At 41.3% G+C, this 14,869-nt stretch overlaps 1 protein-coding gene across 2 annotated transcripts in view; it reads right to left on the reverse strand.

Moving 5' to 3' along the window:
- Window positions 1-242: 242 nt before the first annotated feature.
- dcbld1 (discoidin, CUB and LCCL domain containing 1) overlaps window positions 243-14,869 on the reverse strand; it is a 173,691-nt gene continuing 159,064 nt past the window's right edge. For both annotated transcript variants that reach the window (XM_085997338.1, XM_085997337.1), the window contains 2 exons: window positions 6,928-7,047; window positions 243-5,746 (listed from right to left, as the gene is read on the reverse strand). In XM_085997338.1, the coding sequence (XP_085853464.1) occupies window positions 5,265-5,746; window positions 6,928-7,047 (602 nt within the window). In that variant the 3' untranslated portion in view covers window positions 243-5,264. The remainder of the gene's footprint in view (window positions 5,747-6,927; window positions 7,048-14,869) is intronic.

Below are 14,869 nucleotides of genomic sequence, written 5' to 3' on the forward strand. Positions count from 1 at the left end.
TATATTTGTGTCTTATATTATCATTTCCTTGTGTGTTGGGAAGTCTTAGCTTCACCTGGATGAGAATATCTTGGGTGTTTTTTCATACTTTTACAGTTGAGTACAATTACAGAAAACTTAACTATGCCAAAGTAAATGAAAAAGTGATTTTCTCAGGATTGTGAAAAAGGAAATTGAATCTATCATACCCATGAAGGCAAACAAGGGCTGTGGGCGAATAAGAGGCTGTAAGTTAAAGCTAGCCAATTGCAAATGTGAATTTATACAGGAAACATCCAATTACACTGTGATTTGAAGTACAATACAATTTGGGGACATTCTCATCTGCAATGTTTACATTCTTAACTTTTAAAGACTTTAAACTCTTATTTTTATTTCATCAGTTATGAATCAGTTAGCTTTTACAAGAATTTTCTTTCTGCTACTCATTCAATGTTTTGAAGAAAAAAACAAAACCACGGAACTTGGAGCAAATTTAAATTTAAACACTTGTAATGTTAAGCATTCAATTCTGCCATTTCTAAAGATTTTCTGACCAGTGTTGTGCCCAAGAAAATGACACTGTTCTAGGGGTGCTGTATATACTACAAGACAAGTTTGAGATTGATTCCTGTTTACAGCAGTGCAGAGCTAGTGAAACAGAGTTACACCCGCACACTTTCTTCACTCAATAATCATCGAAAGCAGAACTACGCACGGCTGTGTTGAAATGCCAGTTAAATTTTAATGTTGGTACAAAGCTCCCAGGTTACTTTCCTTTGCACTGATTGGGAAATTCAGTTAACTTCAGATCTGAATTGCACAACAGATTTTATGTTGATGGGAAGCTAAAACTGCTTTAGATCAGTACAAATGTGCAACATAACTAGCCTATAAAAGGAGTGGGTGTAAAGTGTGGTCTCCTTGCCCTGTCATGGGCAGGAGATGGAGTCTGATGTTTTGCTAATTGCTCAAAGCACAATGTAAATTGAAATAATTGATAAACTAGTGTGCACCCAGAAAACCCATGCAAAAGGTGTCTGGAATATGGGTTCTGATTCTATTATATTACACACCATATAAATGTATATAAAATATTTGCACCTTTTCCTGTTGCAATTCAAATATCACTAGAGAATGAAGGATAGATGGCTCTGTGCATTGTTGTCTTACTACTTAAAATGGCTTAAGTTTTTTAAGTGTCATGTATATGAAAATGTGTATATGTTTCTCAGTATAAGTCAATTTTTCATCCTGAAAATCCAAAATGAGCCCTCTCCCACTTAATTATTCTGATATAACTTCCCTCCTAGAATATAATGTGATGGCAGGGAAGCCACATTTCTGCAAAATGTATGTCTGGAAATTGGTTCCCTCAGTGACCAGCATTTGCAGCTGTACTTTCTAACCAGGTCAAGCAGAACCTACCTTACTTAGTACATTAAAATTACCACACAAAAAGGTCAGGCTAATTGATGTGCCAGTTAAAAGCTATGATCAAATTCTCAAAATGACTATACTTGACCTTTAGTGGCTGAATGAATTTCAGGGACACCTCTTAATACTTTTTCTCTCTCTCTTTCCTCCTCCCCCCCCCCCCACAATATTTTTTCCTAGTGGGAGATGGCTAAATTGATGTCTATGAATATATACACCTGTACATTGAGATGAAATATCTTATGAATGCTGGGACATAAAGGTTAACACTTTAGCATATAGGAAAAATTACAGCTAGTAAAATTAGTATGTAATAGGAAATGTGTTTTTAAAAATGCCTTTGTAAGAAAGATTTGTTTAAATGTGAAGCAGGCTTTGTCCATAAAGGTTCACTGGAAGACAAAAGCAGGGACCATTGGAGTTATTTGTGTAAACCATTTAATTGTGCTCATCAAGTTGAGGGATGTTAGTGCTCAGTACTTAATTAATGAGTATAGACTTCTTTTCCATTTTACATGCCAGCCATTTTTGATTGATACCAAATTTGGAGTACTTTTGTGTCTTCCTATCCCCCATTATCTGCATCTGAAACCAGTCAAGTAAGGATTTGATAAGGTTACAAGTCACTAACTTTGAAAGGCATTTCACTCTAAAAAATTGTTTTAGCAAGTAATAGTAGAAACAGAATTAATGTAGCAAAGATGACACATCTGTTATTTGAACTACATTCAGTTTGTGGGAGCTCTCTTCAGAGTGGAAGATTCCTCAGCTGCCTTCAGTTTAAATTTTCAAGGTCTTGTGTTAATCTTTGCTTTCTTGCATTACTGAGAAACATGAGAGAGAAGCAGGTTTCAAGACAGTGATTATAACAGGTAGCTCAGTTCCCAAGTTTGGCGGCATTTTAAGCAGTGTAGATGGAAGCATATTAAGCAAATGGATTTCAATGTAGGCAAATGTGAGGTCTTCTACTTTGGACCTAAAAAGGATAGAGCAGGGTACTTTCTAAATGGTGAAAAGCTAAAAACAGTGGAGGTCCAAAGAGACTTGGGGGTCCAAGTACATAGATCATTAAAATGTCATGAACAGGTACAAAAAAATCAAAGGCTAATGGAATGCTGGCCTTTATATCTAGAGGACTAGAATACAAGGGGTAGAAGTTATGCTACAGCTATACAAAGCCCTGGTTGGACCTCACCTGGAGTACTGTGAGCAGTTCTGGGCACCACACCTTAGGAAGTCTATATTGGCCTTGGAGGGAGTGCCACATAGATTTACCAGAATGATATCTGAACACCACGGGTTAAATTACAAGGAGAAATTACACACTAGTTTTGTATTCCCTAGAATTTAGAAGGTTAAGGGGTGATTTGATTGAAGTTTTCAAGATATTAAAGGGAACTGAGGGTAGATAGATAAACTATTTCTGCTAGTTGGGGAATCTAGGACTAGGGGGCAATAGCCTAAAATTTAGAGCCAGGCCTTTCTGGAGTAAATCAGAAGATTGTAGGTTCAAAACCCACTCCAGAGACTTGTGCATAATCTCAGTTTACACTTCACTGGAGTACTGAGGAGGGAGTGCTTACTGCAATGTTGAAGGTGCCATCTGTCAGATAAGATATTAAACAAAGGTCATCTGTACCTCGCTGTGCATATAAAGAATCCCGTAGCACTATTGGAAGAGCAGTAGAGTTCTCTGGTGCCTAACCCAACAGCACAATGGATTAACTAGTCATTTATCTCATTGCTGTATGCAAATTGGTTCTGTTTGTCTGCAAAACAATAGTGACTACACTGCAAAAGTACTTCATTGGTTGTAAAGTGCTATGGGAGGTCCTGAGGACATGAAAGATGCTATATAAGTGCAAGTTATTTCATTTAATAGCTCAGTGGAGACATCTTCTCAACTGCTCCCAGCTAGAGTAGCAATTAGAGCACCTAAATTAGCCTCAGCAGCCAAAAAGAACAATTGATAGATGTTCCTGGCCCTATTCACTACGGCGTGAGCTCGGCTAGAAAGTGTGTGTAAACCAAACTCTGCTCTAATGCAATCTTTCCCTTACCCCTCCTTTCTTCTCACCACCCCCATAACCCCAGTTGAACAGCCTGATGACACTCATAATCTATGTTCATCTAGCCTGGGGAAAATACTAGACAGCTGTTGTCACTCGTGGAATGTTATCTCAACGTGAATAATTATTTACATTTAAATATAAACCATTTCTGCATTCAATTAAATTAGAATTATAAAGCTACTGTAAAGTTATATTCATAATTATTAAAACAAGTGTATTAATCAACATGGTATCTATATTATCCTTACAGTAGTCCTCTTAAAAAGCCTGCTTAATTTTGAATTGCTTTAAATAGTACTTTTTCCATTAATAGGAATGCCACTGAACACTTTCTAAATTATGCAGACACAAAAATATTTTTCTACAACAATATAAAAAAGCATTCAGTGTGTAAAGGAAAACTTAACGTCAGGCTGCACTAGAAACCTAATTTTAAAAATATACATGTTCCTCTGGTGGCATGGGTAGTGGGTGAACTGGTCTCGGCTGGAGAACCTGTTGTGACTCCATCAGTCTCAGCACCCTAGGGAGGGAGAAGGAAACAATAAACTAGGTCATACAGTCCTAATTACTATCCTACTGGAAAGTATGTGTGTGGACATAAAGTGAATAGGATCAGGTCTATTTGAGCGGCTTCATAACCAATTAGCCTTTTGACACACACAAAAATGGTCACTTGGGCAAAGTACCATAGAGCTTTTGGCAATCATGGAACCCTACTTTTGCAGGAGTCAGCACCCTGACAGGAGGGGGGAAATTTTAAAAACTGAAATGAAGACTAATGAATACAGATTATTGCTATGCATTTTTTTTAAAGAAATGAAATACCACTCTTTAATACTTAAATTATAACCACATTTTCAGCACCTTTGGCACTGTTACAGAATAGTGAGTAACTATTTAAAGTGTATGAGTTCAGCATAATAGAATAAGTGTTGAACTTGAAGCAAGACTAGATTTCACATTTGCAAATTTTTTTGAAAACAGCTGTTAGATTTTGAGGAAGTTAAAATAAAATCTGTCAAATGTATAATGCATACAATACAGTAAGCGCTTTATATACAGTGGTTGGTATTTAACTAGTGGCTATTAAATCAGTGATTAACAGCCAAGAGGACAGCAAACTGAATACCTTCTGCATGTTTACAAGCCATTCATTTCCATAGGTCATCTGATTAGCCAGCAACAAATTGTCACAATGAACTATATTAGCGCACACATTACGAGAACAAAGCAAACTTCAAAACTTCTTGTTTCCAGTTACCAAGGATGAGTAAAATTAACAGAAAAAAAATCTTCTGTAACAGTGAAAGGTTTCACCCTTTAACAGCAAAGGGTAGTTTGAAAAATAACTCCATTCCTTGAAAGTCCTTTTAATGCACTAAAATCCACATCTAAAATCTAATCCACTACTATGAATAAGCAAAGTATGAAACCACTTCTCCGTATTAAGAATATCTCATACCAAATTGCACATCCAGTGTTTTAAGCAGCTTATTTATACCAATTAAGGTATGGAACATAAAAATGTGTACACTTTTTCTTTTAAGACTTTTGCCCGTTTCTCAGTCTATCACCTTTACATAATGCTAGAATTACAACTTCAGTCTTGCATTAGCTCAGGGCAACTGCCACAGCTTATCCAAGTACTCCATTTTGGTGCTACTCCTGTAGTTTACTCTTAGTCTGTGATGATGAGTAAAGTCTTGAATTAACTTCACAGCTTTAGGGAGTTTTTTGGATGCCAAATTCTTTTCACCGACAATGGCAAAAATCTCAATTACCACAGAATCCGCCAACAATCAAGGTGCTGTTACTTACTGGCTGATCATATTCTGCCTTGCCATTCTTTGAACTGTCAGTAATGCCTTGTGGTATTTGATAAACTACACCACTGGGGTGTAATCCATTACCATTAGGAATGTTGGCTTCATTATGAGAACTAGTCACTTGAGAAAACAATGTTTTTTTTGTTAAAGAGGTCACTGGTACATTATAGGGAGTTTCTTTTGTGCATGGATTCTTCCTTGTAGAATGACTGAGGTGCTGCACTTTTTCAACAATTGGGGTTGCGTATTCTGGTTCCTGATTAGTTAAAGGTTCTGCATATTCATGTTGGGTTTCAACAAGCGGTACGACATAATGGCTTACAGAGTCTGTTTGACCAGTTCCATCATCATCTTCTGTGTCTATTGGTTTGAATGTTGAGCCCTTTCTTGCCACTCTTACTGTTCCAACCATTAAAAGTTGCTGGTAATCTTCAAAACAAAGGACAGATAAAACATTTTAGTGCATAAACTTCAATCTCCCATCACCACCCCACATGGTAAGACAGTATCTTTCAGCATTGATGAACACCAAAGTAGAGATTTTAGAGTTTTAATGGTAGGAATGCTGTATACTGTAGATAATCGCCATCTCAAAAGTAAGATGAAAACATTGGAATCACTCAAGTTTTAGCATTAAGCCTGTAAAAAAACACAAATTTTGTGTCGTGTCCGGGACTAGTTTTTCCTAGATTTTTAAACAATGGCGAACTGTCAACGTTCGCCGTCATTACCCCTCTGAAACTGACTGCAACTTCAGAGTTTAGTGCATGTGCATCTAAATGTGGAAATCCTGAAGTTGCGGCCAGTCATTCACTAGACCGACAGAGGTTGCACTGTGGTTGCCCGCTCCAGCCAGTAATCAGTGGAACTGATGAAAACTTGAGCTTTTCCACACTAATAGCGCTGTTAAATATCCCATTAAATGTTAAGCCTTGTTGGAATAGGTGTAACTGGAATTTTAACCATATTGACTGCCAAACAACCTTTCTGGCCCTGAAAATTATTTTTTTTTTTTACAAGTTTGTTCATGATTTTTCAGCTTCTACGTTATCCCCATGTGAAGGTCCCAATTTTTATTTTGCTCTCTGCAACATTTTTAAAAGGGAGGATTAAGACCGCTTTTTATTTCCTGGTTTGTTGTCTGAAAATTGTTCAATGTGATTGGCTGCTTAGACAACTTGACGCTGCCATGCCTGCATCGCTCTAGGAATCCCCTATTCACAGCGCTACAATCAATTGCACAGCGAGAAACCTGACGTTTTCACAACAGAGATAGCAAGATCTCTGTGGGCAGCTTTCTTAGAGGTCAGTGGCGAGTGCCTTTGCTTCGCCGCTTACCAAATTGCAGGCCCTAATTTATCAAAGGTAAGAAAGTATCAAACTTTAAAGAGATTACGACCACATCTAAAATGTCAACTAGGTAGCAGATGTGCAATAACACTTCTAATTTTTAAAAGTACTTTCAGTTGTTAGATTAGTGGTAACATCACAATATTAAATGGTCTGTCACCAATAATGCCAAATTAAGGTAACTTCTTTCAAATATGTTACTAGCTTGAGTGTATAAATATGTTTCCCAAGGTGTGTAAATTCACAATACTTTCTTTTACCTGATAAGTCGCTCCTGACAACATCAAGCTTCTGAAAGACCTCCTTTTCGTGGCTGTAACTAATAGTAAATTCAGTTGATTGATGCCTTTTGAAAGGCTGTTTGAACTGTTTCCAGCAACCTGCAATAAACAGTATGAAACACCATTTCAATAGAATAAAATATAAATGAAGACTGGACAATATTGATTGGGGATGAAGCAGAGCAGACACTTGGATCTTGCAATGCCGGATTGTAGGATTTTTAATTTCAAGTGCCAGTATAGCAGCCCGGAAGGAAGTGGCACAGGTAGGTCATGACAAATCCCCAACTCCCAGGATCCCGCTCCAATGCAGGATGAGGTTTATGCATCTCAAAGCCAGAAGTGTTCTAGTTGTCATTTAATGTATATTTTGTACATTTCAGTAGACCTATATTTACCCGAAAATTGCATTCACAAATCTAAGGGTGTCACCCTGTGTACAAAATGATCTGTGTGACGAATGCACATGGAAGACTTTAGTTAAATAGTTACAGCACTTTGTAATGCACAAATTGCCATTGAAGCCTCACTATTTTGATGGGAATTTCATGAGAATTCAACAGTCTGTGACTGACAATAATAAACATTCTTTTGTCACACAGGAAAGGGTTATGCACAATTCCCAAAGAAGGCAGGCTAAGGAAGCAAAGCAAATCCTCAACTAGTTAGCTAATCCTTTAGGGGATGGAAATGTGGGAGGGCATGCACCCACAGATGGTTTGTACTGACTAAATGCTAATGGTCAAAAAATCAGTATTGATGGGGTAGAAATTGGTATTGTCTCCGTTTTTCAGGCGTTAAACGAACGCAAAACATACCATTTAGTAGTGGGATGGCCTGCGCCCATTCTGTGCAAGCATTGGTCCCACTGCTAAATTCGTGGGGCCTTTTTAAGGCGTCTGGAGGGATGCCTGAAACAGGCATTAAGGCTCTAATTTACATATTTTAGGGGGTTAATAAGAAATAGGAGCAGGAATAGGACACTTGGCCCCTCGAGCCTGCTCCGACATTCCATAAGATCATGGCTGATCTTGGGCTCAAAGCCACTTCCCCGCCCGCTCCCCATAACCCTTCACTCCCTTATCTTGCAAAAATCTGTCTTATCTCCACCTTAAATGTATTTAATGACCCAGCCTCCACAGCTCTCTGGGGCAGAGGATTCCACAGATTTACGACAGAAGAAATTCCTCCTCGTCTCAGTTCTAAAAGGGCGACCCTTTATTCTAAAACTGTGCCCCCGCATTCTAGATTTCCCCACGAGGGGAAACATCCTCTCTGCATCTACCTTGTCGAGCCCCCTCAGTATCATATGTTTCAATAAGATCATCTCTCATTCTTCTAAATTCCAATGAGTATAGGCCCAGCCTGTTGAACCTTTCCTCATAAGTCAACCCCCTCATCTCTGGAATTAACCTAGTGAATCGTCTCTGAACTGCCTCCAATGCAAGTATATCCTTCCTTAAATAAGGAGACCAAAACTACACAGTACTCGAGAGGTGTGGTCTCACCAATCCCTGCTTTTATACTCCAACTCCTTTGAAATAAAGGCCAACATTCCATTTGCCTTTTTGATTACTTGCTGTACCTGCATGCTAATTTTTTGTGTTTCATGCACAAGAACCCCCAGGTCCCTCTGAACTGTAGCATTTTGTAATCTCTCTCCATTTAAATAATAATTTGCTTTTTTATTTTTCCTGCCAAAGTGGATAACCTCGCACTTTCCCACATTATACTCCATCTGCCAAATGTTTGCCCACTCATTTAGCCTGTCTATATCCCTTTGCAGGTTCTTTGAGTCCTCTGCACAACTTGCTTTCCCACCCATCTTTGTATCATCCACAAACTTGGCTACATTACACTCGGTCCCTTCATCCAAGTCATTAATGTAGATTGTAAATAGTTGAGGCCCGAGCACTGATCCCTGTGGCACTCACTAGTTACCTTTTGCCAACTGGAAAATGACCCATTTATCCCGACTCTGCTTTCTGTTAGCCAATTCTCTATCCATGCTAATATATTACCCCCAATGAGCTCTTATCTTATGCAGTAACCTTTTATGTGGCACCTTATCGAATGCCTTCTGGAAATCCAAATACACCACATCCACTGGCTCACCCTTGTCCATCCTGCTCATTAACAAATTTGCTGGAGTTCTTTAAGGAGGTAAACATGATTTCCCTTTCATAAAACCATGCTGACTCTGCATTATGATTTTCCAAATGCCCCGCTACTGCTTCCTTAATGAAGGACTCCAGCATTTTCCCAATGACAGATGTTAGGCTAACTGGTCTATAGTTTCCTGCTTTCTGTTTCCCTCCTTTCTTAAATAGGGGTGTTACATTTGTGGTTTTCCAATCCACTGGGACCTCTCCAGAGTCCAGGGAATTTTGGTATATTGCAACCAATGCATCCACTATCTCTGCAGCCACTTCTTTTAAGACCCTGGGATGCAGGCCATCTGGTCCATGCCTGTTAAACGACCCCATCCAGAAATTAGTCAGCAACGAGCGGGAATGCTGCAGCAGAAATCAGTAGAAAGTAGACAGTGAAGCAGTTCGAAACAATGGCAAAATAAAAAACTAAAACAATTATCAAAATTGGCACGGAATCGACGGGCCGAATGCCCTCCTTCTTTGCTGTAACCATTCTATGATTCAATAAAATCAGCTATAAGCTTTCTATGAAGCTTTTTAGAACAGTAGCTGGGCCCTATTAATGTATTTCTGCGAGCAACCCATTTTAGATAGGCATGATTTACTTCCAGCATTGATGATGTGGAAAGTGATTAAATTGCAGGTATGATGCCACTAAGTCATTAACTCATGCATCTCCTTTTTTGTATATGTTTCATATTTAAATATGCCCACCCATTTTTGGGCATGTGCTGCCACGATCAACTGTAAATGACATTAGAAAATCGGGCAGGTGAGAAAATGACCGAGGTCCTGTTATTACAGACCCCACTCCATATTCATCCACCATGGGAATGAGTAGGAAAATCTCAAGCCTAGAATCTGTATTATTGGAAGAAATTACTAAATGCTTGGAAAAACAGGACCAGTCAGCACGGATTTCCAAAAGTTAGGTCATCTTTTACCAACCCGTACAGGATAGATAAAGGAAATGAGGTGAATATAGTCTATGTGGATTTTCACAAAGCATTTGATAAGGTAACCACATAAGAAACTTATGGCAAAGATAACAGCCTGTGTATTTAATGGATAGAGAGAGAGATGATTGGAGGGCAGAAGGCATAGGATGAGGGCAAAAGAAATGGTGCTCCGCAGGGGTTTCTGTTGTGGTCACTGCATTTACGACATACATAAATTACCTAAAATTAGGAATTATGGGGACAATATTGAAATTTGCTGATTACATCAAATTGGGGGACGGGATATAATAAATTGTGGCAAGAATCATGAAAGACTGCAGAAGGACAATGATAGACTAGCAAGATGGGCAGATAGGTGGCAGATGCAGTTTACATAGAAAATGTTAGAAGACTAGAGAAAGGAATACACCTTAAATGGCAAGATTTTAAATGGAGTGGAGTAGTGGGGATCTTAGTGTGCAGATACACATGGTCACACTGCAAGTAGATAAAGCCATAAAAAGCCGTAACTTTAAATCTAGTTTTTCCCATGTGTTGTCTCCTCCTCACTCCCTGTGCATTTCAAAGCAAAGCTATCTTGATCTAGCATGTAACCATACATGCTTAGTTCCCCGTGATCATGTGCATGTGTGTTTTGGCTGGCGCTCCGGACCTGAGCCCATCACTTCTATTTCCTCTTTCTTTCCTTTGTTTCATTTCTCTTTACCCATCATGGCATAAAAGGAAATCTAAAAAGGTGACTCAACCGTGGATAACAGGGGAAATTAGAGACAGCATAAAATCCAAAGATAGGGCGTATAAAATAGCCAAAAAAAGCGCCAGAGCGGAAGATTGGGAACAGTTTAAGATAGAGCAAAGGAGGGCAAAGGGCATGATCAAGAGGGGCAAAATAGCTTACGAAAACAAGCTGGCGGAAAATATAAAAACTAACTCCAAAAGCTTTTATAAATATATCAAAAGGAAAAGACTGGTGAAAACCAAAGTTGGTCCATTGCAGTCAGATACGGGGGAATATATAATGGGAAATAAGGAAATGGCAGATCAACTAAATGCATACTTTGGGTCAGTCTTTACGAAGGAAGACACAAAAAACCTCCCTGGGATATCGGGAAAAATAGGGACATTGGCAAAGGAGGAACTGACGCAAATCAATATCTCTAAGGATATGGTGTTAAGGAAGCTAAAGGGATTGAAGGTGGACAAATCCCCAGGGCCTGATAACATGCATCCTAGGGTACTGAAGGAGGTGGCCCTAGAGATAGCGGATGCACTAAGGATGATTTTTCAGAATTCATTAGACTCGGGAACAGTGCCGATGGATTGGAGGGTAGCTAACGTTACCCCACTATTCAAAAAGGGGGGTAGGGAAAAAGCAGGTAATTACAGACCTGTAAGCCTTACATCAGTTGTGGGCAAAATGCTGGAGTCCATCATTAAGGATGAAATAGCGGAGCACTTAGCAAATGGGGACAGGATAGGACAGAGTCAACATGGATTTACAAAGGGTAAATCGTGCTTGACTAATCTATTGGAATTTTTTGAGGGAGTAACTGGTAGAATAGATGGGGGAGAGCCAGTAGATGTGGTGTACCTGGACTTCCAAAAGGCCTTCGATAAGGTCCCACATAAAAGATTAGCATGGAAAATTGAGGCTCATGGGATAAAGGGGAAAGTTTTGGCGTGGATAGGGAACTGGCTGTCAGATAGAAAACAGAGAGTTGGAATAAACGGCTCATTTTCTGAATGGCAGGCAGTAACAAGTGGGGTACCACAGGGATCTGTCCTGGGCCCCCAGCTGTTCACAATTTACATTAATGACCTGGATCAGGGAGTCGGATGCAGCATTTCCAAATTTGCAGACGACACTAAACTAGGAGGTGGGGTGGGCTCAGAGGAAGAGACCAGGAAGCTCCAGAGCGATTTGGACAGACTGGGCGATTGGGCGGATAAATGGCAGATGCACTATAATGTGGACAAGTGCGAAGTTATCCACCTTGGGTGCAGGAACGGGAGGGCAAATTATTATTTAAATGGCAATAGATTGGGAGAGGGGGAAGTACAGAGAGACCTGGGTGTTCTTGTACACCAGTCACTGAAGGCGAGCATGCAGGTGCAACAGGCGGTCAAGAAGGCAAACGGTATGCTGGCCTTCATAGCAAAAGGGTTAGAATACAGGAACAGGGATACCTTGCTGCAGCTGTACAGGGCACTGGTGAGACCACACCTCGAGTACTGTGTACAGTTTTGGTCGCCTCATCTGAGGAAGGATGTTCTTGCCATGGAGGGGGTGCAGCGGCGATTCACCAGGCTGATACCAGGAATGGCGGGAATGACCTATGAGGAGAGACTATGTAGTTTAGGGATGTACACACTGGAGTTTAGAAGATTGAGAGGGGACCTCATAGAAGTGTATAAAATTCTGACAGGTCTAGACAGACTGGATGCAGAAGGAATGTTTCCCTTGGCGGGTGAGAACAGAACTAGAGGACATAATTTAAGGATAAGGGCTAAACCATTTAGGACAGAGATGAGGGGGAATTTCTTCACTCAGAGAGTGGTGAACCTGTGGAACTCATTGCCACAGAGGGCAGTGTACGCCAGCTCATTAAATATATTTAAGAGGGAATTAGATATATTTCTACGGGCAAAAGGGGTTAAGGGTTACGGAGAGAAGGCGGGGACGGGATACTGAATTAAAGGATCAGCCATGATCTCATTAAATGGCGGAGCAGGCACGAAGGGCTGAATGGCCTACTCCTGCTCCTATCTTCTATGTATCTATGTGTCCTTTCTTTTCTCCACCCTCAGGTCCACAATCCTTCAGCACTCATCTTTCCTACTCTCCTGCTACTGTCCCAAGCGTGATTCCCTCTTAAATAATCTTACAACTTCCCTCTGTGCCTCTCTTGGAATTCTCCGAAAGGCCCATCAATGCACTTCTCGCTGCCTCCTAACGAACAGCAATTCCAATTGCCCAACTTACTCTCTACCCGACCTTCCCACCCACCGCACCTGCCAGGGGCTAATCTTGCCAACCTCCTTCCTGTCCCATTCATTGCACCCAGCGCTGAACCTGTGGACTCTGCCAGTGGATCGGCTATCACCATCCCTCTCGCATCTACCTCCAGAATGTATGTTAACTTGTGAACAAGGCCCTTGCCATCCATGAGCTTATTGCGGATGATCACATCCACATCATAGCCTTGAAGGAAACATGGCCGAGGGGTGATGACACCTTTCCCCTTACTGAAGCTGCCCTGCCTGGCTATGCATTCCACCACTTGCCCCACTCAAACTGCTGTGGTGGTGGTGTAGCTCTTATCTCTAAATCACTCCTTGGTCTGTCTCCCTACTCCTCTGGCAACTTCTCCTCCTTTGAGCATCTCAGCTTGTTCCACCCCTCACGCCTCTCATTTGAAATCCTTGTTCTGTACTGCCCACCCAAATATCATGCCAAGTTTCTCAGAGACATCTTCTCTGCTTTCCTCCCTCGGCCTCTGCACCGAGCGACTTCTCATCCTCTGTGATTTCAACCTCCATCTCAACTCTTCTTGCTCTCTCTCGAGTTCACTGCTTGCCTTTCCTCTCAAAATCCCTTCATATAAACTCTCCTATTCACAGCCACCTCCTCAATCTTGCCATCTCACATGGCCTCTGATGGGCCTTCAATAACCACAAAACTAGAAGTTATAGACTTAAACAAGTTGGCTTTTAATCACTAAGATCAGAGCTAACATCTCAACACGCCGACTGGTTCACAGGAATGATTCATACAGATCCTGGGATCTTTATGTAAGAGAAGTCAGGGGCGGAGCCAAGAGCCAAGACCTGGAACCTCCCAGGTTAGTCGGGAAAGAGGAAGTGAAACTATACACAGTGGGGGAGGGTAATATACATGAGTGCAAAACGAATACAGGATCAAGACAAACAGATTTCATTACATTCACCCCTTCTATAGATTTAGTCCATCGGGGTGATGTTTCTTAAAAGTTGGTATAAGTGAGTCTGTCAGGAGGTTTTGCAGTTCTCAGTGATCGGCGCAAAGCCGGTTGGGGTGCCTCTAGGGGAGTGGATTCTGGTTCCTCCGCTGTCCGGGCCTCCGCAGTGTCTTCCAGGTTATCTGCAGTGTCCTCCAGGTTAAAGTTGGGTATTGATACCTCTGGGCGTCCTGTCTCTTTGTAGTGTAGGTCTTCATCGGGTAGTCTCCCATCGTTCTCTCCGCTCCCCGAGGGAGCGAGGTCTTTTATGGAAACAGTGTCCTCTCGCCCGTCAGAGTATTCGATATAGACGTACTGAGGGTTTGCATGGAGGAGCTGTACCTTTTCCACAAGGGGGTCCGTTTTATGGCCTCTCACGTGCTTCCGCAATAGTACTGTCCCCGGAGAAGTCAGCCACGCAGGTAGAGATATGCCCAAGGTGGATTTCCGGGGGAAAACGAACATCTTTTCATGAGGGGTAGCGTTAGTGGCAGTACATAACAGAGACCTTATGGAGTGGAGCACGTCTGGGAGGACTTCCTGCCAGTGGGAGGTCGGAAGGCCTTTTGACTTTAAGGCTAACGTGACAGCCTTCCAAACAGTAGCATTCTCCCTTTCCACTTGCCCATTACCCCGGGGGTTGTAGCTAGTGGTTCTGCTAGTGGCTATCCCCTTCGAGAGCAAGAACTGGCACAGCTCGTCACTCATGAATGACGTCCCCCTATCGCTGTGTATGTAGTTCGGCATGCCAAACATGCAGAATAGATTACAGAGACACTTGATGACCGTGGCACTGGTCATGTCTGGGCAGGGAATGGCGAAGGGGAAGCGG

The sequence above is a fragment of the Somniosus microcephalus genome, chromosome 9, assembly GCF_052327205.1.
Source record: "Somniosus microcephalus isolate GS21.2 chromosome 9, FLI_Smic_1.0, whole genome shotgun sequence".
In the NCBI taxonomy this organism is placed as follows: domain Eukaryota; kingdom Metazoa; phylum Chordata; class Chondrichthyes; order Squaliformes; family Somniosidae; genus Somniosus; species Somniosus microcephalus.